General features: G+C 46.8%; 1 protein-coding gene across 1 annotated transcript in view; it reads left to right on the plus strand.

The window, feature by feature from the left end:
• Nucleotides 1–24,477, plus strand: part of LOC144681439 (monoglyceride lipase-like) — a 57,254-nt gene continuing 32,777 nt past the window's right edge. The window contains exons 1-2 of the mRNA XM_078543027.1: nucleotides 1–131; nucleotides 7,240–7,346. Coding sequence (XP_078399153.1) covers nucleotides 1–131; nucleotides 7,240–7,346 — 238 coding nt within the window. The remainder of the gene's footprint in view (nucleotides 132–7,239; nucleotides 7,347–24,477) is intronic.

Genomic DNA, 24,477 nt, shown 5'->3' on the forward strand with positions numbered 1-24,477 from the left:
ATGTGGTGCTGTCCCTCCAAAAAGGACCGTGTCACTCCCCAAGGTTTGGTCTTCAAGGATTTTCCACATTTCATCAACGAATCTGGAAATTACATTTTCTGCAGATACTGGGAACCTAAAACACCGCCCAGGTTAGCTTTACCTTATTGTTAAATATACATACACCAAAATGTAAAACTTTGATCCTGGGCTCGCTCACTCAACGCTGGGTTGTGGATTGTGGAGCAAGTTTTTTTTCCATATCATGGTATTGTGCAGGTGCAACTGACCTTTATCAATTTCATATTCCCTCCCCCACCCCTCATCCATCTCCTGTACCCCCATCCACCCCCCACCTCCCTCTCCCTCCCCAGTTTAAAGAGGGAGGAAAGAGGCGGGTGTTGCAGAGACTGAAATTGATCAGACTGGGGAGTGACATTCCCGGGTATCAGGCGAGGTTACAAATCCTCACCAGAGGCTGTGTGTGTGTGTGTGTGTGTGTGAATGTGTGTTATCTTGTTAAACCGTCTGCTTTTCATTCAACACAGGTTAGACAAACACCAATGCGCAGCCATTCGGGGGTGTGACTTTTTCCAATTATTTTTTTGGATCAGGAATTTCCTGGCTGACTTTTGTTTGCGCGCGTTTGGGATTTTTCCATCCTCTCTCTCTCTCTCTCTCTATTGTAAACTGGGAATGTCCGGCAGGCAAATCCTGTTTATCCGGTTAAGGATGCAGGGATCGAACGTAAAACCTCGTCGTACCCCAAGCGGAACACGGTGGGATATAGTCAGTAAGCAGGTACAATCAGTAGTCAGATATTGAACGTCATTTACCCTTAATGTCACCTATTATCACCTTCAACACCTCTTTGTTCTTTTGTCTATGACATCTTTTGGTTATCTCCACCTATCACTGGCCCTCTATCCAGCTCTACCTGTCCCACCCCCTCCCCCTTAAACCAGCTTATATTTCACCTCTTTTCTATTTTTACTTAGTTCTGTTGAAGAGTCATACCGACTCGAAACGTTAACTGCGTTCCTCTCCGCAGATGCTGTCAGACCTGCTGAGTTTTTCCAGGTAGTTTTGTTTCTGTTTTAGCGTTTATATAGCGCCTTTCACCACCTCAGGCCGTCCAAAAGCGTCTGACAACCAACGAAGTACTTTTCAAGCCTCAATCATGTAGACAGAGGTGTATCTTAGGAGACAGGGATAGGGTGTAGAGGTGTTCATCATTATGGGGTTGGGTGATTGATTGAGCAGATAGAGAGGAACTGTTTCCAATGGTGGGGGTGGTGGGGGTGTCAGTAGCCAGACGACACAGATGGAAGGCAACCGGTGAAAGAAGCAGCTCAATATGGGGATTTCTTTCTTCATGTAGCGAGTCACTGTGATCTGGAATGTGCTGCCTGAAAGAGTGGACGATGCAGATTGAATAGTAACTCTGAAAAGGGAATTGAATAAATACATGCATGAATTTATTTTTAAGGCAAGGGGGAAGAGAAGGAGATTGGGCGGCTTGTTCAAAGAGGCACGGTGGGCTAAAGGACATTCTTTTGTGCTGTACGTGCATGCAATCTCTGGCAACCATCACTGGGAGTGGGCATTGTTAGATATGCCTCCCCTGCATAACCGAATGATGTTCCAGCCAACTGGATTTCCAACAGGATGCAAACACCTCATTGAACACAAACTGGGGGACTGAAGCTAGCGCCTGGTTGATTTGTGTGGCTCAGGGCCCAGCGATGTGCTTTAACAACCGAGTAATCAAGACTGACTGGCAATGACTGTTCTTAACATTAGTGAATCAAGGAAGAAAGGACCTGCGATTCTACACAGCCACAGGATGTCCCGAGTCCTTTCGAGCTGATGAAGAGCAGTTACTGTTCCAAAGCAGCAAACAAGGCAACTCATTTGCACATAATCATCAGGAAATCTGACATCATTAAGGAAATGCTGGAATCTATCACTATGGCGAAGTTACCAAGACACTTACAAAACCATAATATAATTAGGCTGAGTCAACATGGTTTTATGAAAGGGAAATGGTGTCTGACAAATTTATCAGTTTTTTTGACGAAGTAACTAACAGGGTAGACAAAAGTGAACCAGTGGATGTTGCATATTTGGGTTTCCAGAAGGCTTTTGACCAGATGTCACATAAAAGATTATTACACAAAACAAGGGGCGCAAGGGTTTGGGATTAATATATTGGCATGGATAGAGGATTGGTTAACGGATTGTAAGGAGGGAGTAGGGATAAATGGTACATTTTCAAGTGGACAGACTGTAATTATGGGATGTTGCAAGGATCAGTGCTGGAACTCCAGCTATTTACAATTTATATTAATGACATAAATTAAGTTACAGAGAGTGTTGTATCCAGGTTTGCTGATGAGCGCTAGGTGGAAATGTAAACTGTGAGGAGGACACAAAGAGGCTGCAAAGGGTTATAGACAAGTTAAATGAGTGGACAATAAGGCGATAGATGAAGTACAATGTGGGGAAATGTGAGGTTATTTACTTTGATAGGAAGACCAGAAAGGCAGAATTTTTTTTTAAAATGGTGAGAAACTTTAAAATGTTGATATTCAGAGGGATTTGGGTGTCCTCTTACGAGAAACACACAAAGTTAGCATGCCTTCCATCCTATGGAATTTTATGTGCATCGTGTGGGTACGCGCCTAACAAAGCCAAGTGTAATATGACACACGATGATTCGGGCGTCCGATGTCATCACGCACTTGCACGATATTTCGTTCGTCGGGCGCGCACTGGAGTTGGCTGCGCGCCCGCCAGTAATCGAAAGGCCTATTAAGGCCGTTAACCAGCTAATTAAAATCAAATTAACGCTGCCCGTCCAACCTTGTGGTTGGCGGGGCAGGCGAAAAGGACAACTGGCCTTTACATTTTTTTAGGACACCTTATCCACGAGTGGGCTGAGGTTTCCTAAAGCAAATAAACATGACTGAAAACTTTATTTTTTGAATTAAAAACAAAAGCCCCGTGCCTCAGGGTGATTGAAGCGCTCTTCCACGCGCATGCGCAAACTGCACACCAGGCCCACTCTCCCTCCTCCCCCCCTGTCCGCACGGGTAGTGCTGAGCGCTGACGCTCGCAATCCACACAGGGCGGGCCTTAATTGACCCGTCCGCGTGAAATCGCGGAGCGGAGCCTATCACGGGTGGTGGTCAGCTTCCCAACCGCCCCAGCCCGCTCCCGCCAAGCCCGCCCAACGAAGGAAAAATTCTGGCCCATGAGATGATGGTTTGCGCTATGGTGGTCAGCTCTGTGTTAAGCATCGCCTGGTGCCCCTCAGGGGCCCCACTCTGGCATGGAAGTCTCTGCCGCATTTGCTGCAGAGGAACTCAGTGGGCTAGGAAGGTGCACAGTTCACTGGCCTCTGTTTTCTCTGGGACCTCTTGTCGGCCAGCTGAGCTTATCGTTTCTGCTCACCTCTTCCAATGCCCTTCCAAACAGTCAGCCTCCAGGGGTCACGACCATCAGCAGCCTCCCAGCTGGCAATGTCAATGCCCGCCATCTTCATATATCGCTTGCAGGTCTCCTAGTTGAGGAGGTATGGACATCCAGGAGGTCAGGATCCAGTGGCCAGTTCACCCTACAGAAGGTCTTTGGGCGGTCAGCCATCCAATGAACAAGGACGAGCCAGTGCTGACATTGTTGGCTTAGCAATGAGTGTGTGCTGAGTTGGTGACCTTGTCCTGCCAAGAGATGCTGAGGACACGTCTGGGACGGCAAAGGTGGAAACTGTTCAGCCTTTTCTCCTACCTAGTGTATGCTGTCCAGGTCTTACCACTGTAGAGGAGTGCGCTGAGAATGCTGGCTTGGTAGACTCACGGTTTGGTGTTCTCAGTCAGGTTGCAGTTGTCCCATACTCACTTGGACCTGGTTTCCATCTCTGTTTTGCCATTGGCTTCTTGCTTCTGTCTGTTCAGCTGTGGTTCAGTTGGTAGACTCAAGTTAGCAGGTTCGGGGTTCAATTTCCTATTCTAGGGCTTGAGCACAAAATCAAGGCTGAGACTCCGATGTAGTACTGAAGGAGTGCTGCACTGTTACAGGTGTCGTCTTTCAGACGAGATGTTAAACCAAGACCCCATCTCCCTGTTCAGGGATATAAAAGATCCCATGGCACTATTTCAAAGAAGAGCAAGGAAGTTATCCCCAGTGTCATAGCCAATATTTATGCCCCAATTAACATTACTGAAACAGATTATATGGTCATTATCATATTCTGTTTACTGCTGAATAAAGAGACATTCTGTCAAAGTTTTTCATCTTGCACTCATCAGGGCAGATGCAAGAATGCCAACTTTCAAAGGGAGCAACAATTTATACTGTATGAGAAAAGGGTGCTGATTGGTTGGCAAATTGACACTCATTGGTCAAGGTGTTGCAATGAAGAATGCACCAGGGAACCATTGTTCCCCATGCTCTTGTTTAATTCAAAAATGGTGCAATGCCTGGACACGTTCCTTTTGCTTGTAGAGGACACGTGCCTGCACATGAATACATGTAGCTTCGAGCACCCTTTTCCCATGCAGTATAAATTGTTGCTCCCTTTGAAATTTGGTATTCTTTCATCTGTCCTGATGAGTGCAAGATGAAAAGCTTCGGCAGCATGTCTCTTTATTCAGCAATACACAGGGCCGTAACTTCCGAGCACCCCAGCGGCATATTTGGGAGATACCCCAAAAATGCACTGGGGAATTCCCATTGGAAGTTCCCAGGTAAGGTTTGCACGGCAATTGCCCAGAAATGCAAACTTTCCCTGGGCAATTTCACTGCACTGGGAAACATCCGAAAATGCAATTTAAATCACAAACTTTGGCTGGCTCCCGTTGGGTTACACCAATACTTACCAAGAAAAAGTTAGAAGGATTAAAATGACTTCTAACATCTGGGTAACTACTGTACAGATCCAAATAAACCCCCCAAAGGACTTCCCCCACATCCCTGACTCCCAAGGGGATTAGACCCACCCACCCCGACTACCTCCCACCCCCACAGGACTCTCCCACCCCCCGATCCCCCAGGGTACTCTCCACAAGCCCCTAATACTCACCCCCCCTCCAACGAGATTCCCCCCACCACCACCTGACCCTCCTTTCCTCTGCCAAGTTTAGTCGGTTTCTCTCCTTCTCCCTTTCTCCACTGAAGCCATTAATTCTTTGCTGAGATGTGGCTCCCAGGGCTCAGCACCCTGCAGTTGCCCAACTGACCTTTCCAGATTGAGACAAGTCTGCTTGACCCTCACCCAACACGTCCAACTGATGGACCAGGGCAGTAAACTGGAGCAGGGAGACCTGGTAGATTTTACCCCTCTCTATCCCAGGGACTGGGAGACCAAGGCAACAGCTCTCACCCAGCACAGACTTTTTTTTATTCATTCACAGTATGTGGGTGTCGCTGTCTGGGCCAGCATTTATTGCCCATCCCTAATCACCCTTGAGAAGGTGGTGGTGAGCTGCCTTCTTGAACCGCTGCAGTCCATGTGGTGTAGGTACATCCACAGTGCTGTTAGGAAGGGAGTTCTAGGATTTTGACCCAGCGACAGTGAAGGAACGGCGATATATTTCCAAGTCAGGATGGTGAGTGGCTTGGAGAGGAACTTCCAGGTGGTGGTGTTCCCATCTATCTGCTGCCCTTGTCCTTCTAGATGGTAGTGGTCATGGGTTTTGAAGGTGTTGTCGAAGGAGCCTTAGTGAATTCCTGCAGTACATCTTGTACCATGCGTTGGTGGTGGAGGGAGTGAATAGTTATGGACGGGGTGCCAACAAGCGGGCTGCTTTGGCCTGGACGGTGTCAAGCTTCTTGAGTGTTATTGGAGCTGCACTCATCCAGGCAAGTGGAGAATATTCCATCACACTCATGACTTGTGCCTTGTAGATGGTAGACAGGCTTTGGGGAGTCAGGAGGTGAGTTACTCGCTGCAGGATTCCTGGCCTCTGACCTGCCCTTGTAGCCACAATATTTATATGGCTGGTCCAGTTCAGCTTCTGGTCAATGGTAATCCCCAGGATGTTGATAGTGGGGGATTCAGTGATGGTAATGCCATTGAACATCAAGGGGCAATGGTTAGATTCTCTCCTGTTGGAGATGGTCATTGCCTGATACTTGTGTGGCATGAACGTTACTTGCCACTTGTCAGCCCAAGCCTGGATATTGTCCAGGTCTTGCTGCATTTGGACATGGACTGCTTCAGTATCTGAGGAGTTGCGAATGGTGCTGAACATTGTGCAATCATCAGTGAACATCCCCACCTTCTGACCTTATGATGGAAGGAAGGTCATTGATGAAGCAGCTGAAGATGGTTGGGCCGAGGACACTACCCTGAGGAACTCCTGTAGTGATGTCCTGGAGCTGAGATAACTGACCTCCAACAACCACAACCATCTTCCTTTGTGCTAGGTATGACTGGGGATCTGGATTGCTCAGTTACTCACTCTTATAACCAGCTAAAGCCTTGAGGGGAGGGGGATGAAGGCAAAGATAGAGAGGAGAGGAAGTGGAGGAGAGAAGCTAGAGCCAATGAATTCTACTGGATTCCAAATACTAAGGGAGCATAACTTATTTATCTATTCTAACAGGTAATAGTAAAAATAGAAAAGATGATCCCCCAACTTAGCTTCATGTCTACAATTGGCTGACATTAAGAAACAGAGGAAAATATTTCCCAGTGTTAAAAAAAGCATTGCACCCGTGTGCACCAGCAGTCTCATAATGACAGCTGAACATCCTCTCTGGCCCTGAAAGAGTAATGTTATGTTTGATGAATGTTAAGTTTGATGAATGTTAAGTTTCTCCATTACGACAAGAAATTCCACATTTTTAAAACAATAAAAAAAATTAAAGCTTGTTTCTAACATTTTCGTTTTTACTTGAATCCCATGCATTTTTCTATCTGTAAAATTTGAATATTAAAGTAGGGGTCCTGTGGTTTTTACTTCCTGGTTTGCTGTCTGTGAGAATTCTTCAATGTGATTGACTGCTTTCCCTGCTCGGTGACCTCACTACTGCTGCATGCCTGGAGAACCCCATGACTTAGTGTCAGATGGAAACTTACCTCTTGAAAGAGGAAACCTGTGCCGCAGGGATCGCAGCTTTCATTGAGGTCAGCATCTTTGCTTCGCCCAAGCCAATGCAAAATCAGGGCCATTGTGTTTTAATACGTCTTGCCTAACATTGAAGTTGATGCTTATTGTTCCATTGCTGAATTCTTCATTTATCCAAATCTTCCAGGGCTTTAGTGATGATAATACATGGTGCAGGCGAACACAGCGGCCGCTACCCAGGAATCGTATCGATGTTCACAAAGCACTCCCTGTTCGTATTTTCACATGATCATGGTGAGTACCTTATGTCGGCTCTTAACCCCGACACGACCATCCATCAGCAAGGTGTTTATATGCGGCACCATCTTCTGGTGGCTACTGAATAGCCGTACAGGGAAAATAATTCCTCAGCCTTTGTTACAATTGTATTGGGCTTTGGTGGAACCACACCTGGAGTACCAAGCACAGTTTTGATTTCCATATCTAAGGAAGGATATGCTTGCTCTGGAGGTGGTAAGTGAAGGTTCAACACTGGGATGAGAGAGTTGTCCCATCATGGAAAGCTGAGCAAATTATGCCTACGCTCGCTGGAGTTTGGAAGAATGAGAGGTGAGCATAAGAACATAGGAGTATAGGAGCACGAGTAGGCCATTCAGCCCGTCGAGTCTGCTCTGCCGTTCAATACGATCATGGCTGATCATCCACTTCAATGCCTTTCTCCCCACTCTATCCCCATATCCCTAATCACCAGGGATAATAAAGGGATCTCACTGAAACATACAAGATGCTGAAGGAAGTTTGACAGAGTAGACACAGGTTGTTTGGGGAACAGGAGAGACGCTGTCTCAGGGTAAGGGGGCCAATCATTTAGGACTGAGGTGAGGAGAGACATCTTCACTCAAAGGGATGTGAATCTGTGGAACTATCTACTCCATTGTTCAGTATATTCAAGGCTGGGATTGACAGATTTTTGACACTAAGGGAATGAAGGGATTTTGGGAGACGGCGGGAAAGTGTAGCTGAGGCAGAGGAAAAGCCATGATTTTATTGAGCGGTAGAGCTGGCTCGAGGGGCCGAGTGGCCTCCTCCTGCTCCTACTTCTTATGTTCTTAAAACATGAACTTGTGCTTTCATAAAAACATCACTCACTGAAGATACTTCAGCAACACAGGAGCAAGAGTAGGTCCATCCCATTGACCCTGCTCTGCCATTGTTAACCACGACATCTCTTTCTTTTTAATCCAAATTGACTGCATTCCCTCTCCTCCTTCCCCCATTCCTTCCTTTCTGAGGAAGCACTTATCTCCCACTCAAGCACGTCAATTGACTTTAGGTCTAAGGACTTCTGGGCCTGTGTGCTGCACATCCTCAGAATCCTTTGCGTAAAGAGGCATTACCTGCAGCTGATTTTAACCAACCGAAAAGAGTTTCAGGGTGCACTCGTTTTTAATCATTGATAATCCTCAACCAAGAGCACAGGATGCTCACTGCGGATGCAAACAGTAGAGAGGAGAAAAACATGCAACAGGAAGTTAGGGTAATTAAAAACCTGCGGATTGCTGGAGGAAGAGAGGGCAGAGGGAGGTGTGGGACGTGTAGGGCAAGAAAGATTTGGGGTAGAAAATGGAGCGATCGCTCTTGATTTCAACCCATTCAGGATTGAGAAAGGACAAAGGAAGGATAAAATAAATAGGAACGAGAGAAAGAAAATAAGCAAATAACATCTCGGAGGACCCTCCAAAGAAAATCACAACTGTTTAATTACTTTGGAAGTTTAATTGCTGTTGCTGTAGGCAGACAATTCACAGACTCTATGGTCCCACAAGCAGCAAATGAGATAAATGACCAGTTAAGCTGTTTCCAGTGGTATCGGCTGAGGGAGGAATGTTGGCCCGTACACTGGGAAACCTCCTTGCTCATCTTTGAGTTGAACCATGGGATCTTTTTCACGCCTGAGCAGGCAGGGCCTTGGTTTGGTTTCTCATCTCCAACAAAGCTGCACCACTTCAGCACTGCGCTGACATGTGGGCTGAGACCATGTGCTGGAGCCCTGAGTGGGTCTCAAACCCACAAACCTTTGATCCAAAGGTGAGGGTCTCGTCAACTGAGCCAAGATGATTCCCAGAGAGTGTCAGGGAGCACGTTTGGAGTTTGGGAGAAATAGGAGGACAGGGCAGAGCAGAAGTTGAGTTGCCTTCTTGAACCACTGTAGTCCATGTGGTGGAGGGAGTGAATGTTTGTGGATGAGGTGCCAATCAAGTGGGCTGCTTTGTCCTGGATGGTGTTGAGCTTCTTGAGTGTTGTGGGAGCTGCACTCATCCAGGCAAGTGGAGAATGTTCCATCAGACTCCTGACTTGTGCCTTGTAGATGGAGGACAGGCTTTGGGGAGTCAGAAGGTGAGTTATTCATCACACGATTCCAAGCCTCTTACCTGCTCTTGTAGCCACAGTATTTATTTGGCTAGTCCAGTTCAGTTTCTGGTCAATGGTAATCCCCAGATGTTGATAATGGGGGATTCAGTGATGATAATGCCATTGAATGTAAAGGAGCGATTGGTTAGATTCTCTCCTGTTGGAGATGGTCATTGCCTGATACTTGTGTGGCATGAATGTTACTTGCCACTTGTCAGCCCAAGCCTGGATATTGTCCAGGTCTTGCTGCATTTGGACATGGACTGCTTCAGTATCTGAGGAGTCGCAAATGGTGCTGAACATTGTGCAATCATCAGCGAACATCCTCACTTTTGACCTTATGACGGAGGGAAGGTCCTTGATGAAGCAGCTGAACATGATTGGGCAGAGGACACTACCTCCTATTTAAAATTCTCATCCTCATAATAAAATCCGTTCTTGGCCTCGCCCCCCCCCCCCCCTCACCTACTGTAACATCTTTCAGCCCAACAATCCTCTGAGAATTCTATGGCCTTCCAACTTGTGTATCCCCTCCTCGCCCACATTCCTTTTGCCTTATGGCTGATGGCTGTGTCTCCAGCTATACAGTCACCAAGCTCCCTAAACCTCTCCATCACTCTCTCGTCCACCTAAAACATATTTCCTTGGCACCGGATAATGCAGGCTGATGCTGTTAAGGGTAAAACTGTTCACACTTCAGTTGTGACTGTTAGCAGCACTCTTCTCTGAGAGTCAAAAGCTTGTGGTTTTAAGTCCCTCTCTAGGGCCTGAGCACAAAACCCAGGCTGACACTCCAACGCAGTACTGGTGGAGCACTGCATTGTTGGAAGTGGCATTTTTTGGATGAGATGTTAAACCGAAGCCTTGTCTGACCTCTCAGATGAGTGTAAAAGATCCTTAGGTACTATTTTGAAGAAGAACAGGGGTCAAGGGTTCAGGACATCTGATCAGTGCTGGAGAGGAACTTGCAGTGGGAGGGGGAGGATCCAGGTGCAATGGTCCACATAGGGACAAATGACATAGGTAAGACTAGGAAAGAAGTTCTACTGAGGGATTATGAGCAGCTCGGGGCTAAGTTAAAAACAGAACCTCAAAGGTAATAATCTCTGGATTACTACCTGAGCCAAGAGCAAATTGGAGTAAGGTGAATCAGATTAGAGAGTTAAGTGTGTGGCTCAAGGATTGGTGTGGGAGAAATGTGTTTCAATGGCACCAGTACGAGGAAAGTGGGAGTTATACCATTGGGATAGTGTTCACCTGAACTGTGCTGGGACCAGTGTTTTGGTGAGTCGTATAACAAGAGCAGTAGACAGTGCTTTAAATTAAATAGTGGGGGCAAGGGATCAAGTGAGGGAAGATGTGATAAGTCAAAAAGAGAGGAAAAGGCAAGAGAGCAAGGTAGCAGTAAGGAAATTGATAATCTGATTGTGGCAGGGAGGGGCAAAGCGTACAACCTTAAGAGTGCACTAGCAGATAAAGCTACAGGTTGTGAAAGTAATAACAAGACAGGATGAAAGGCACGCAACGTGAATGCACACAGCATTCGCAACAAGGTAGATGAATTGACGACACAAATGGAAGTATACAGGTATGATCTAATTGCCATTATGAAGACATGGCTGCAGGGTGGCGAAGGCTGAGAACCTAACGTTCAAGTGTATTTGACATTTAGGAAGGACAGGCAAAAAGGAAAAGGAGGTGATGTAGCAATGTTTATAAAGGATGAGATCAGCGCATTAGAGAAAGAGGATCTTAGATTGGAAGATCAAGATATAGACTGAGTTTGGGTGGAGCTAAGAAACAGGAAGGGGCAGCAAACAATGGTAAAAGTTGTTTATAGGTCACCAATCAGTACTGGTAATGTAAGGCATGGTATAAATCAGAAAATTAGAGGTGCATGTAATAAGGATAATACAGTAATTATGTCATTAAATCTACATATAGACTGGGTAAACCTAATTTTTTTAATTCATTCATAGGATGGGTGTCGGTGGTAAGAGTTTTTTTAGATATATAAAGGGTAAGAGAGAGGCAAAAGTGGACATTGGGCCGTTGGAAAATGACGCTGGAGAAGTAGTAGTGGGGAACAAAGAAATGGCGGAGGAACTGAATAGGTACTTTGCGTCAGTCTTCACGGTGGAAGACATGAGTAACATCCCCAAATTTCAAGAGAGTCGGGGGGCAGAGGTGAGTATGGTGGCCATTACCAAGGAGAAGGTGCTAGGAAAACTGAAAGGTCTGAAGGTGAATAAATCATCTGGACCAGATGGATTACACCCCAGAGTTCTGAAGGAAATAGCTGAAGAGATAGTGGAGGCATTAGTGGTGATCTTTCAGGGATCACTCGAGTCAGGGAGGGTCCCAGAAGCCTGGAAAATCACTAATGTAACCCCCCTGTTTAAGAAGGGAGTGAGGCAAAAGACGGGAAATTACAGGCCTATTAGCCTGACCTCGGTCGTTGGTAAGATTTTAGAGTCCATTATTAAGGATGAGATTTCAGAATACTTGGAAGTGCATAGTAAAATAGGGCAAAGTCAGCATGGTTTCATCAAGGGGAGGTCATGCCTGACAAATCTGTTAGAATTCTTTGAGGAGGTAACGAGTAGGTTAGACAAAGGAGAGCCAATGGATGTTATCTACTTGGACTTCCAGAAGGCCTTTGACAAGGTGCCGCACAGGAGGCTGCTCAGTAAGATAAGAGCCCATGGTGTTAGAGGCAAGGTACTAGCATGGAAAGAAGATTGGCTGTCTGGCAGGAGGCAGAGAGTGGGGATAAGGGGGTCCTTCTCAGGATGGTGGCCGGTGACTAGTGGAGTTCCGCAGGAGTCAGTGTTGGGACCACAACTTTTCACTTTATACATTAATGATCTAGATGAAGGAACTGAGGGCATTCTGGCTAAGTTTGCAGATGATACAAAGATAGGTGGAGGGACAGGTAATATTGAGGAGGTGGGGAGGCTGCAGAAGGATTTGGGCAAGTTAGGAGAATGGGCAAAGAAGTGGCAGATGGAATACAACGTGGGGAAGTGTGAGGTCAAGCACTTTGGCAGGAAGAATAGAGGCATAGACTATTTTCTAAATGCGGAGAGAATTCAGAAATCTGGAGTGCAAAGGGACTTGGGAGTCCTAGTCCAGGATTCTCTTAAGATTAACTTGCAGGTTGAGTCGGTAGTTAGGAAGGCAAATGCAATGTTGGCATTTATTTCAAGAGGACTAGAATATAAAAGCAGGAATGTGCTGCTGAGGCTTTATAAGGCTCTGGTCAGACCACATTTAGAATATTGTGAGCAATTTTGGGCCCCGTATCTCAAGAAGGATGTGCTGGCCCTGGAGAGGGTCCAGAGGAGGTTTACAAGAACGATCCCAGGAATGAAAGGCTTAACATATGAGGAACATTTGAGGACTCTGGGTCTATACTTGATGGAGTTTAGAAGGATGAGGGGGGATCTGATTGAAACTTACAGAATACTGAAAGGCCTGGATAGAGTGAACGTGGGGAAGATGTTTCCATTAGTAGGAGAGACTAGGACCCGAGGGCACAGCCTCAGAGTAAAGGGAAGACCTTTTAGAACAGAGATGAGGAGAAACTTCTTTAGCCAGAGATTGGTGAATCTATGGAATTCATTGCAACAGAAGGCTGTGGAGGCCAGGTTATTGAGTGTATTTAACACCGAGATAGATAGGTTCTTGATTGGTAAGGGGATCAAAGGTTACGGGGAGAAGGCGGGAGAATGGGGTTGAGAAACTTATCAGCCATGATTGAATGGCGGAGCAGACTCGATGGGCCGAATGGCCTAATTTCTGCTCCTATGTCTTATGGTCTTATGGCTGGGCCAGCATTTATTGCCCATCTCTAATTGCCCTTGAGGAGTTGGTGGTGAGCTGCCTTCTTGAACCGCTGTAGTTCTTGTGGTGTAGATACACCCACAGTGCTGTTAGGGAGGGAGTTCCAGGATTTTGACACAGCGACAGTGAAGGAATGGCGATATATTTCCAAGTCAGGATGGTGAGTGGCTTGGAGGGAAACCTGTAGGTGGTGGTGTTCCCATGTGTGCGCTGTCTTTGTCCTTCTAGGTGATAGAGGTCATAGGTTTGGAAGGTGCTGTCTAAGGATTCTTGGTGAGTTGCTCATTAATGAGCAAGAATGTTGTAGAGGACGAATTCCTGCAATGTATATAACATGGTTTTCTAGAACAGTATGTTGAGGAACCAATTAGATAACAAGCTATTTTAGATCAAGTATTGTGCAGTAAGAAAGGGCTATTTATAATTTCATTGGTAAGGAGTCTCTAGGGAAGAGCAACCATAATATGACAGAATTTTGCAAAAAGTTTGAAAGTGGTGTAGTTCAATCCAAAACTAGGGTCTTATAAAGAAAGGAAACTACAAAAGTATGAGAGGCAAATTGGCTGTGATAGACTGGGAAACTGTGTTAAAAGGTTTGAGGGTAGACAGGTAATGGCTAGTATTAAAGAGCTAATACATGGTTTACAGCAAATTTACATTCCTCTGAGGCACAAAAACCCAGCAGGAAAGGTCAACCAACCATGGCTAAAAAGAGAAGTTAAAGATCATATTAAATTAAAGGAAGAGGCTTATAAAGTTGCAAAAAAAAAAGTAGTAAACCTGAGGATTGGAGGCATTTTAGAATTCAGCAAAGGATGCCCAAGAAACTGATAAAGAAAGAGAAAATGGAATATGAAAGTAAACTAGCGAGAAACATAGGGCAGAATTTTGCCCCTGCTGTACGGGCTTGGCGGGGGGCGGGCGGGAAGCCGATTGCTGCCCACGATCGAGACTGGACGGCGTTTCGTGCCGCTGGGCCAAGTAAGGCCCGCCCAGCGTGAAACCCGAGCGGCAGCGCCCGGTGCTGGCCTGCGTGGGCAGGCGGAGGAGGGCCAGCGTGAATTTTGCGCGTGCGCGCAAGTGCACACTTGATAATCCCCCCCCCGAGGCGCAGAGCTGCCTTAGGGAGGTGAAGAGTTTTTTTCTTAAATTAATAAAGACATGAAAAATGTTATAAAACATGTCCCCTCATGTGACTCTGTCACGCGAGCGGGGACGTGCTAGTTAGTAAGTTTTAAAATTTTTATTTTGTTTCTATTTGCTTTAGGAAACCTCATCCCGCTCGTAGGTGAAGTTGCCTAAAAAGTGCAGAGGCCGCTTGGCCTTTTCGCCTGCCCGCCAACCGTAAGGTTGGATGGGTAGCGAAAAATTTCTTTTTATTACCTCGTTAATGGCCTTAACGGGCCTTCTAATTGTCGGTGGGTGCACTGCTGACCCCGGAGTGTGCCGGCTGACCGAAATATCATGCGACTGCGCGTTGACATCGGGACGCTCGCCCGGTGTCAACCTGCACCCTTTTACGCTCGGGCGGGTCAGGCGCATGCTCGCCTGGCGAGGTAAAAATCTTGCCCATAAGAATGGGCTGTAAAAACTTTTATAGGTATGTAAAAAGGAAAAGATTAGCAAAGGCAATTGTAAGCCCACTACAGGCAGTGGCAGGATCATTTATAATGGGGAATAAGGATACGGCAGAGAAATGAAACAAATACATCGTGGATGTCTTCACAGAGGAAGATACAAAAGAGTAGCACTGGAGAAATTAACGGGACTGAAATTTGATAAATCCCCTGCACTCCTCAGATTGCAAGGCATGATGGAGGAGTCCGTCCGTCTTCAGGCTGAGGTGATAGCGCTGGCATTGCAACACACCGAGGTCAACACTGGTAGGATGGCAGCCGTCATGGAGACCTTACTCCAGGATGTCGCTTTTGCACTGCTGCATGGGCTCAGCTCCATCGCTGATGCTATATTTGGCCTCCAACAGTGTGTACGCGAGAGCGGTGCCGGGCAGCTCGATCTCACTCCAGCTTCCCCTTTTCCTCAAGGAGTCAGCCTGGGGCCTTTGTGCACTCATAGAGAGGAGGATCAGCTGCACACGCTGGGGCCATCCACCCAGGAGACTCAGAGAGTGTCCGGCCCGTCCGACTCCCCTCTTCCTGTGACCTCAGTAGCTCCAGGTCGACGGTACAGCCTGGTCACAGGTGGCAGTCACTGTACACACTGCTCACTATTGTCAATGAACTCTCAACAAGGTCCCCCTGCCTCTGGCTCCTTGTCGTGATAAGCAGTGTTCGTGTCACTCAGATGTGAAACCTTTCTGCACAAGATAAAGGCAGGTGTCTCAGTCCAGGGCCTCTTCCCTGTGTCTGTGCAGCCTTCAGACCACAGTGATGGTCCAGCCTCACACTCCCTGGAACATTACTGATGTCTGCACCTCGGCGGTGCTGGTCATTGCTGCCAGAATGTAGTGGGCAGGCGCCACAGAGTTCTCTCATTCTCCCAATGTGCTCTCAGCTCCTTTAAGGTGGGGCTGCCCCCAATCTCTTCAGCACCTGTGACCAGTGACGCTGTGCTCCTGAAGGGCTCAGGTGCTGAAGGCGGACAAAGGATTAGATGCGTCTAAAGTTTCATGGCTGTGTCTCCATGATATAACCCTGATCACAGAGCGCAAGCAAGCTGCCCTTGGCCAGACAGGAGTCAGACATTCTCAGAGGCTGTGTGAAGATCTATGGAGTGTCCTCACTGCACATTGTCTTCATCATCTTCCTGCAATTGAGCAACTATTAGGGCTTCCACTGAGTCTCCATGACAGGAGCATTCTCACAGAGGGTATGTGCGCTGCCATAAGCCAGACTGGAGTCAAATGTTCACAGATGCAATGTGAGGATCTATGGAGTGTCCTCACTGCATGTCGTCATCATCCTCCACAAACATAGCAGCTATGAGGGCCTCCCAAGCGAGCCTGCCTCGTCTGGCCAGTGTGAGGGCCTCATCGCCATCATCGCCTTCAAGGGCCTCTTCACTCTCACTCTCCAGCTCCACCATCTCCTCCTCAGGCAGCTCCTCTCCCCGTTGGAGCGCCAGGTTGTAAAGGGCGCAGCAGACGACAAGGATGTGTGGCACCCTCTGTGGACTGTATTGCAGGGCTCCACCAGGCCGGTCCAAGCATCGGAACCTCGTTTCCAACTTGTTCCACCAAGTTGCGAGTTGCAGCATGAGCCTTGTTATTCCTTCACTCTGCTGCAGCCTGAGGCCGCCGCACAGGTATCATCAGCCACGGCCTCTGAGGATAGCCCTTGTCTCCAAGGAGCCATCCCTGCAGCTTCTGTGGACCCTGGAAGGTGTCAGGGATCTGTGACCGACCGAGAATGTAGGAGTCCTGGGCACTCCCTGGAAACCGTGTGCTGACCTTCAGGATGCGTTTGTGGTGGTCGCACACCAGCTGCACAGTCAGTGAGTGGAGTCCTTTGTGGTTGACATTGTTGACCCCTTGTTGCGATGGAGACCTGAGCACCACGAGGGTTCAGTCGATCGTACCCTGCACCTGTGGGAGACCCGAGATCATGGAGAATCCAATGGCCCCTGCATCCTGGCTGTCCTGGTCTTGGGTGAAATGCACACAGTTGTGTGTCTTCGCAAAGATGGCATCTGTGACCTCATGGATACATTTGTGGGTGGAGGTGTGTGAAATCCCACAGAGGTCGCCTGTGGAGCCCTGAAAGGAGCCACAGGCATAGAAATTGTGCACCATGGTCACTTTCACAGCCACTGGCAGTGGATGCCCTCCACGTCCACGTGGAGTCAAATCCTGCAGTTGCTGGCGGATCTGACTGACCTGTTCCCTAGACATGCGCAGTCTTCGGCGACACTGGTTCTTGGTCTTCTGCAGGAATGAAAGGCGGCATCTGTTGACGCTGTGCCTAGCTCGGCGCTGACTGGCGACAGCTCACTGTGGCTCTTCAGCAGCGTGTGCAGGAGCCCCAGCCGCCCCTTCTTCCAGAGAGTGCTGCTCCTCCCTCTGCATAGCCAGCAGCCTCAGTCACTCTCCTCTCCGTTGTCTCCGCTCTCTGTATGCCACGAGGCACACAGTTAGTTTACCAGGCTCCATGCTCCTGATGTATTCCTCCTGCAGGGTGAAAGAGGGAGACGTGTGGTTTAGCAAGGATGTACTAAGAACCACTCTTGGTTAAATCTGAAGGGCCCTCAACGCATCCCGGAGAGTGCTGGCCACCACTTGAATGGCCAGAGTTTAGTGCGCTGATTGGCTGCCCGAAACCCCACCCACCTCCGCCCCACTCCACCTGACCGATTGGCAGCAGCTTTGCCCATTGGACTGCAGGCTGTGCTCTCAGCTCAGGCACAGGCATCCTCCTAACCCGCACTGCAAGGCTGCACTGTTAGCTTCAACCATGGGAGAGACTGGTCCAAACCGGGATGTTGACATTGCAAAGGGGCTGTGAGCACCTCCACCAGTGACTGCTCCATGGCCCAGCTTTAGCAAGGAGATTGTACAACGTGCCCAGTCATCCAACTGTTCTGCAGTTCACTAAAACACTCATTAGTTTGCAGTCTGTGCTCGAGAGGTTGAAAAGCTCTGGAGCACTTGATGCTACTTTGCTGCCTCTGCTTTGCTTGAGGGGGCAGAGAAGCTGGAGGCCTGACTCCAAGCATGTCAATGTAGCTGCGCCTGAACTATTTCAGCTGCAGAGGAATGGTCACTTTATACAAGGTTTCCCTAACGCGTGTTCGCTTCCCTTCCCCCCCCACCAACCCAGCACATGCTTGCGCACTACCTCCAACCACAGGGCAGCCCTTCCCCCAATCCCCCAATGTGCCAACATGCCTCAGCCACAGGGCAGCCCTTGCCCACCCCAAATGAGTTTTGGTTTCCTTACCTAAGGAAGGATATAGAGAGAGTGCAATGAAAGTTCATCGGACTGCTCCCTGGAAAGGCGAGATTATTCCACGGGGAGAGATTGAGGAGACTGGGCCTGTATTCTCTAGAGTTTAGAAGAATGAGAGGTGATCTCATTGCAGCATTCAAAATTCTTACAGGGCTCGACAGGGTAGATGCAGGAAGGATGTTTCCCCTGGCTGGGGGACACCTAGTCTCAGAATAAGGGACAGGCCATTTAGGAGTGAGATGAGGAGGAATTTCTCCAGTCAGAGGGTGGTGAATCTTTGGAATTCTCTACCCCAGGAGACCATGTAGGCTCAGTCATTGAGTATATTCAAGACAGAGATCGATAGATTTCTAGATTTTAAAGATATCAAGGGATAAGGGAATCATCTGGGAAGATGATGCTGAGGCAGATGATCAGCCATGATCTAGATGAAAAGCGGAACAGGCTCGAGGGGCCAAATAGCCAACTCCTGCTCCTAATTCCTGTGTTCTCCCAGGTGGCCTCGTCAATATTTATCCCTAAACCAACATCACAAAAACAGTTTATGTTGTGTAGATCCTCCTATGTACAAATTGGCTGCTGTGTTTCTTGCATTACAACAGTGATCACCGTTCAAAAGCACTCCAGAAGTGCTGTGAGACTTCTGGTGGTTGTGAATGATGCTATATAATTGCCAGTCTTTCTTTTAGTGTCACGATGCATTAACTGTGTGAAACAGCTCAGAGGTTGAGGTGACACCACTGACATTAAGTGCAGAGAGTTGGCTGTAAGAATCCACCTGGGATCCCAGTGGGTATCTGTGCAGAGCAGGAAGGTCAGTTGTGATGTCCTGCTGACCGCTGTCCGGTCAGCTACAACTAGCTTCAAAAAAATAAGCCTGGATTTCCACTACTGACTGATCTCAGCTGCAATCTGCATTTTTCATGCTTTATTAGGCTGCAAGACAGGAAACGGTTTCAAGGACAGGAAAAGGTTTTTTTACAGAGGCTTCAGAAACAAATAGACAAATGTGCAAAGGGTAAAATATCTGATTGAATTGGGCCATAGTCGCAGTTGGGAGGAGACTGTTCTTTGATGGAGTGCAGAATACAAGCAAGAGTCAGTGAAACCAGACCACAGGTCTCTGGTTCAGTAATGCCAACATGGGCGTTTTGAAAACCTTTGGCTTTTATTGGTGAAGTGATGTTTGGAGGACAAAGAACAGACTGAGGCAGTTGAGGAGTTCCATCACTTTGGGGTCACGGCAGAGGAACAGGTTGAGACGGGTGATTGTTCAATGATTTGAAAACAGGGACGGTGAAAGATAAACAGTCCAAGGAAAGCAGTAAAGACCTCTTAAATGGAAGCAGCATTGTGGTTCTCAAACTGGGGTCCTCGGACCCTCGGGCATCCTGGGGACTTAATTGGGGGTCCGTAAAATAACGTGAAGGCGTGAGCCGGGAGGTGGGGATGCAGTGAGGCTGCCACATGTACAGAGTGAGCTGGTCGTCTCACCTGGGGAGGGGATTGCACATGGAGGAACACTAAGGATAGTGCAAAAGTAAACACAAGTCCCTCTAAAAGCACCAGGTTTCCTTGCAGCACTTCTGTATTATTCATATTATACATTATAGTTGAGATGGAATTCTGTGGTTACCAATCCGTTTGAAAAGGAGTCCTACTGAAGCACTGAGAACTACTGAAGTAAATGAACCTAATTTGCCTCCTGGAAATTTGGCAGGAATGCACTGGGAAACTGACTGCAAAGTGCCATTCATAAGGTAACAGAGAGAGACTAGAGAACTCGAACTCTTCATCTTGGGAGCAGACAGCAATTAGTACCCTCCCCCACCCCACCCCAACCACACTCACTCTTATCCCAAAGCCCAGTAATTCTTTCTCTTTCGAGTATATACCTGATTTTCTTTTGAAACTTTCTAATGAATCTGTTTCCACTGCCCTTTCAGGTTCCAGATCAGGACTCGCTGTGTTAAAAAAAAACCAAAATCTCTTCATCTCCCTTTCTTGTTCTTTTGTAGTTTTTTAAAAAAAAATTAAATTGCAAATATCTCTTTTTCTTCGGGATGAACGAAGACTTTTTTTTTATTCATTCAGGGGATGTGGGCATCGCTGGGTAGGCCAGTGTTTACGGCCCGTCCCTAATTGCCCTTGAGAACTGCTCATGTGGAAGGTGTATTTGGGTTTTATAAATCTGAACTGCTTGTTACATTTTCTGTCGGCAACAGTTTTTTGCACAGAGTGAAAAAGATTCTGTTCTGAGTTTAATCTTTTCCTTGGCCCCACTCATTTCAGGTTAAACAAAAAATCTTTTTACCCGACTTTGTTCCTAATTTGGCAGCTGGATTCTATTTTTGCCTCGGTGACATTCTGCCTGCCAACTTGCACATAACTTTCCCAGATGCACGGTTCCAGGTTAGTGATGGTTCGGAGCTCAGGGTCCAAACTAATTAATCCTCTGAAGGGAATCGGAGATGCAATTGTCCAGCTTGCCCCCCACTTCCCCACCCCGACCTGCCATATCCATAAGAATCATACAGCACAGTGGGAGGCCATTCTGCCCAGCTCCTTGAAAGATCTATCCAACCCCACTGCTCTTTCCCCATAGTCCTACAAATGTTTCCTTTTCAGATGTATATCCAATTCCCTTTTGAAAGTTACTATTGAATCTGCTTCCACTGCCCTTTCAGGCAGCACCTTCCGGATCACAACAATTCGCTTTGTAAATGCAACTTCTCTTGGTCTCCTGCTCTCACCAGATTTTATACTGCACTAAAACCCCACTAGGTATGGGCAGCAGCTCCCAGGTAATGGGTCTTTCCTTTGGATGGCTGCCTGAACCAATCCGAGGGAGTTTATCTTTGGGATCCTGCTGGCTGAGCGCAGGGAATGGGCCCCCCCACTCTACAGTCCGGCTCTTTCCGTGATCCAAAGTAGCTCCTGAAAGCACTGATCCTTGCTGTGGCTCCACTCTTTGCTTAATGTGTCTAGGCACGTGAATGACGGCCGCCAGTCAACTGTGTAGGGCATCACAGCTAAACCTAATCTCTTCCTCACTGGTATGAAAAGAACCCAAACTGCTTTACAGCCAGTAAAGCACTTTTTGATTTGGAATTGTATCACAGTTGTGCTGCAGGATCTTTTATGTCCATCAGAGAGAGAGAGAGAGAGAAAGAGCAGATGGGCCCTCAGTTTGACACCTCATCCAAAAGGCAGCACCTTTGACAGTGCAGCACTTTTTCAGTAAGGCACTGAGTGTCAGTCTAGACTTTTTTGCTCAGGTCTCTGGAGTGGAACTTCAACAACAACAAAAACAACTTGCACTTTTTTTATTCTTTGTGGGTGTCGCTGGCTGGGCCAGCATTTATTGCCCATCCCTAATTGCCCTTGAGAAGGTGGTGGTGAGCTGCCTTCTTGAACCGCTGCAGTCCATGTGGTTTAGGTACACCCACAGTGCTGTTAGGGAGGGTGTTCCAGGATTTTGACCCAGCTACAGTGAAAGAACAGTGATACATTGAGACTAATAATGAAGGAAGAATTAGAGTACAAGAGAAAGCTAGCCAGAAATATAAAAACAGATAGAAAGAGTTTCTACAAATATTTTAAAAAGGAACGAGTTAACAAAGTGAGCGTTGGTCCTATAGAAAGTGAGTCTGGAGAATTGATAATGGAAAACAAGGAAATGGCAGATGAATTGAACAGGTATTTTGCATTAGTCTTCATTATAGGGGATACAAGTAACATCCCAGAAGCAACTATAAATCATGAAATAGAGGGAAGGGAGGAACTCAGGAAAATTACAATCACCAGAGAAGTGGTGCTGAGTAAATTGTTGGAACTGTGGACTGACAAGAGCCTGGGTCCTGATGGACTTCATCCTAGGGTCTTAAAAAAAGTGGCTAATGAGATAGTTGATGCATTGATTTTAATTTTCTGAAACTCCCTAGATTCTGGGAAGGTTCCATTATATTGAAGGTTAGCAAATGTAAGCCCATTATTCAAAAAGAGAAGGAGACAGAGAGCAGGAAACTGCAGGCCAGTTAGCTTAACATCTGTCATAGGGAAAATGCTAGAAGCTATTATTAAAGAAGTTATAGCAGGGCACTTGGATAAGTTCAAGGCAATCAGGCAGAGTCAACATGGTTTGGTGAAATGGAAATTGTGTTTAACTAACTTATTGGAGTTCTTTGAGTAACATATGCTGTGGATAAAGGGGAACCGGTGGGTGTACTGTACTTAGATTTCCAGAAGGCATTTGATAAAGTGCCACATCAAAGGTTATTGTGGAAAATAAAAGCTCATGGCATAGGGGGTGACATACTGGCAAGGATAGAAGATTGACTGGCTAACAGGAAGCAAAGAGTAGGCATAAATGGGTATTTTTCAGGTTGGCAAGATGTAACAAGTGGTGTGCCACAGGGATCAGTGCTGGGACCTCAACTGTTTACAATTTACATAAATTGGATGAAGGGATGGGTGGGATAGTTGCCAAATTTTCTGATAACACAAAGATAGGTGGGAAAGTAAGTTGTGAAGTGGACATAAGGAGGCTATGGAAAGATATAGCTAGGTTAAGTGAGTGGGCAAAGATCTGGCAAATGAAGTATAATGCAGGAAAATATGAAATTGTCCATTTTGGCAGGAAGAATAAATGAGAAGCATATTATCTAAATGGTGAGAGATTGCAGAGCTCTGAGATGAGAGGGATCTGGGTGTCTTAGTGCATGAATCACAAAAGGCTAGTATACAGGTACAGCAAGTAATTAGGAAAGCTAATAAAATGTTATCATTTATTGCGAAGGGACCTGAATACAAAAATAGGGAGGTTATGCTTCCATTGTACAAGGCACTAGTGAGTCCACATCTGTAGTACTGCGTACAGTATTGGTCACCTTATTTAAGGAAAGATTTAAAATCGTTGGAAGCAGTTCAGAGAAGGTTTACCAGACTAATACCTGGAATGGGCGGGTTGCCTTATGAGGAAAGGTTGGACAGACTAGGATTGTATCTGCTGGAGTTTGGAGAAGTAAGAGGCGACTTGATTGAAACACATAAGATCCTGAGGGGTCTTGACAGGGTGGATGTGGAGAGGATGTTTCCTCTTGTGGAATAATCTAGAACTAGGGGTCACTGTTTAAAAATAAGGGGTCGCCCATTTAAAACTGAGATGAGGCAAAATTTTTTCACTCAGAGGGTCATGAGTCTTTGGGACTCTCTTCCTGAAAAGGCAGTGGAAGCAGAGTCTTTGGATATTTTTAAGGCAGAGGTGGATAGATTATAGTTAAGAAAGGGGCTGATAGGTTATCGGGGGTAGGTGGGATGCAGATTTGAGGTTACTATCAAATCAGACACGATCTTATTAAATGGTGGAGCAGGCTCAAGGCGCTGAATGGCCTACTCCTGCTCCTTGTTCATATGTTCGTATGAGTCTCTATCAATCATGACTAAGGACAACTTAAGCTAAGACCCAAAACGATGATGAGAGCGGCTGTCAGTTGGTAGCACTCTTGCCTTGGCATCAGGAGGTTATAGGTTCAAATTGCACTCCAGAGACTCAAGCACAAAAACCTAGGCTGATACTCCAGTGCAGTACTGAGGGAGGTCTGCACTGTCGGAGGTGCTGTCTTTTGGATGAGATGTCAAACCGAGATCTCATTTGTCTTCTCAGTGCACATAAAAGATCCCAAGGCACTATTTCAAAGAAGAGTAGGGGGTATTCTCACTGATGTCCTGGCGCAATATTTATCCCTCAACCAACAGCACAAAAATAGATTATCTGCTCATTATCTCATTGTTGTTTGTGGGAGCTTGCTATGCGCAAGTTGGCCGCTGTATTTCCTACATGCGACAGTGACTACACTTTAAATGTGTTTCATTGGCTATAAAGGCATGAGCTGAGGTTGTAAAAGGCACTATAGAGATAAATGAATATCAGGCTAAGATACATGCTGAAGTCTCTGTGGTTATATTTGAACCCATAACCTGCTGAATTATAGGCGCGTGTGCTTGGACATGTTCAGCCAAAAAGGCCTGTGCTGCAAATGCTTTGTAATACTTTGCAAATCTTTCTTTCTTTAAGCTTCCCATGATTAGAGCCATACGTGAAGCACTTTGAGAGGTGTTTTAGGAATTCAGTGAAGTGCTGTATAAGCACAAATGTATCTTCCCAATATCCACATGCTCCCACTTTCAGTGCATTGTGAGGGGGGGGGTGGGGGTGGGGGTGGGGGGAGGGGCGGTGGTGTTGGTGGGGGGATTGGGAAATC

This window comes from Cetorhinus maximus, chromosome 6 (genome assembly GCF_964194155.1).
Source record: "Cetorhinus maximus chromosome 6, sCetMax3.hap1.1, whole genome shotgun sequence".
Classification (NCBI taxonomy): Eukaryota; Metazoa; Chordata; class Chondrichthyes; order Lamniformes; family Cetorhinidae; genus Cetorhinus; species Cetorhinus maximus.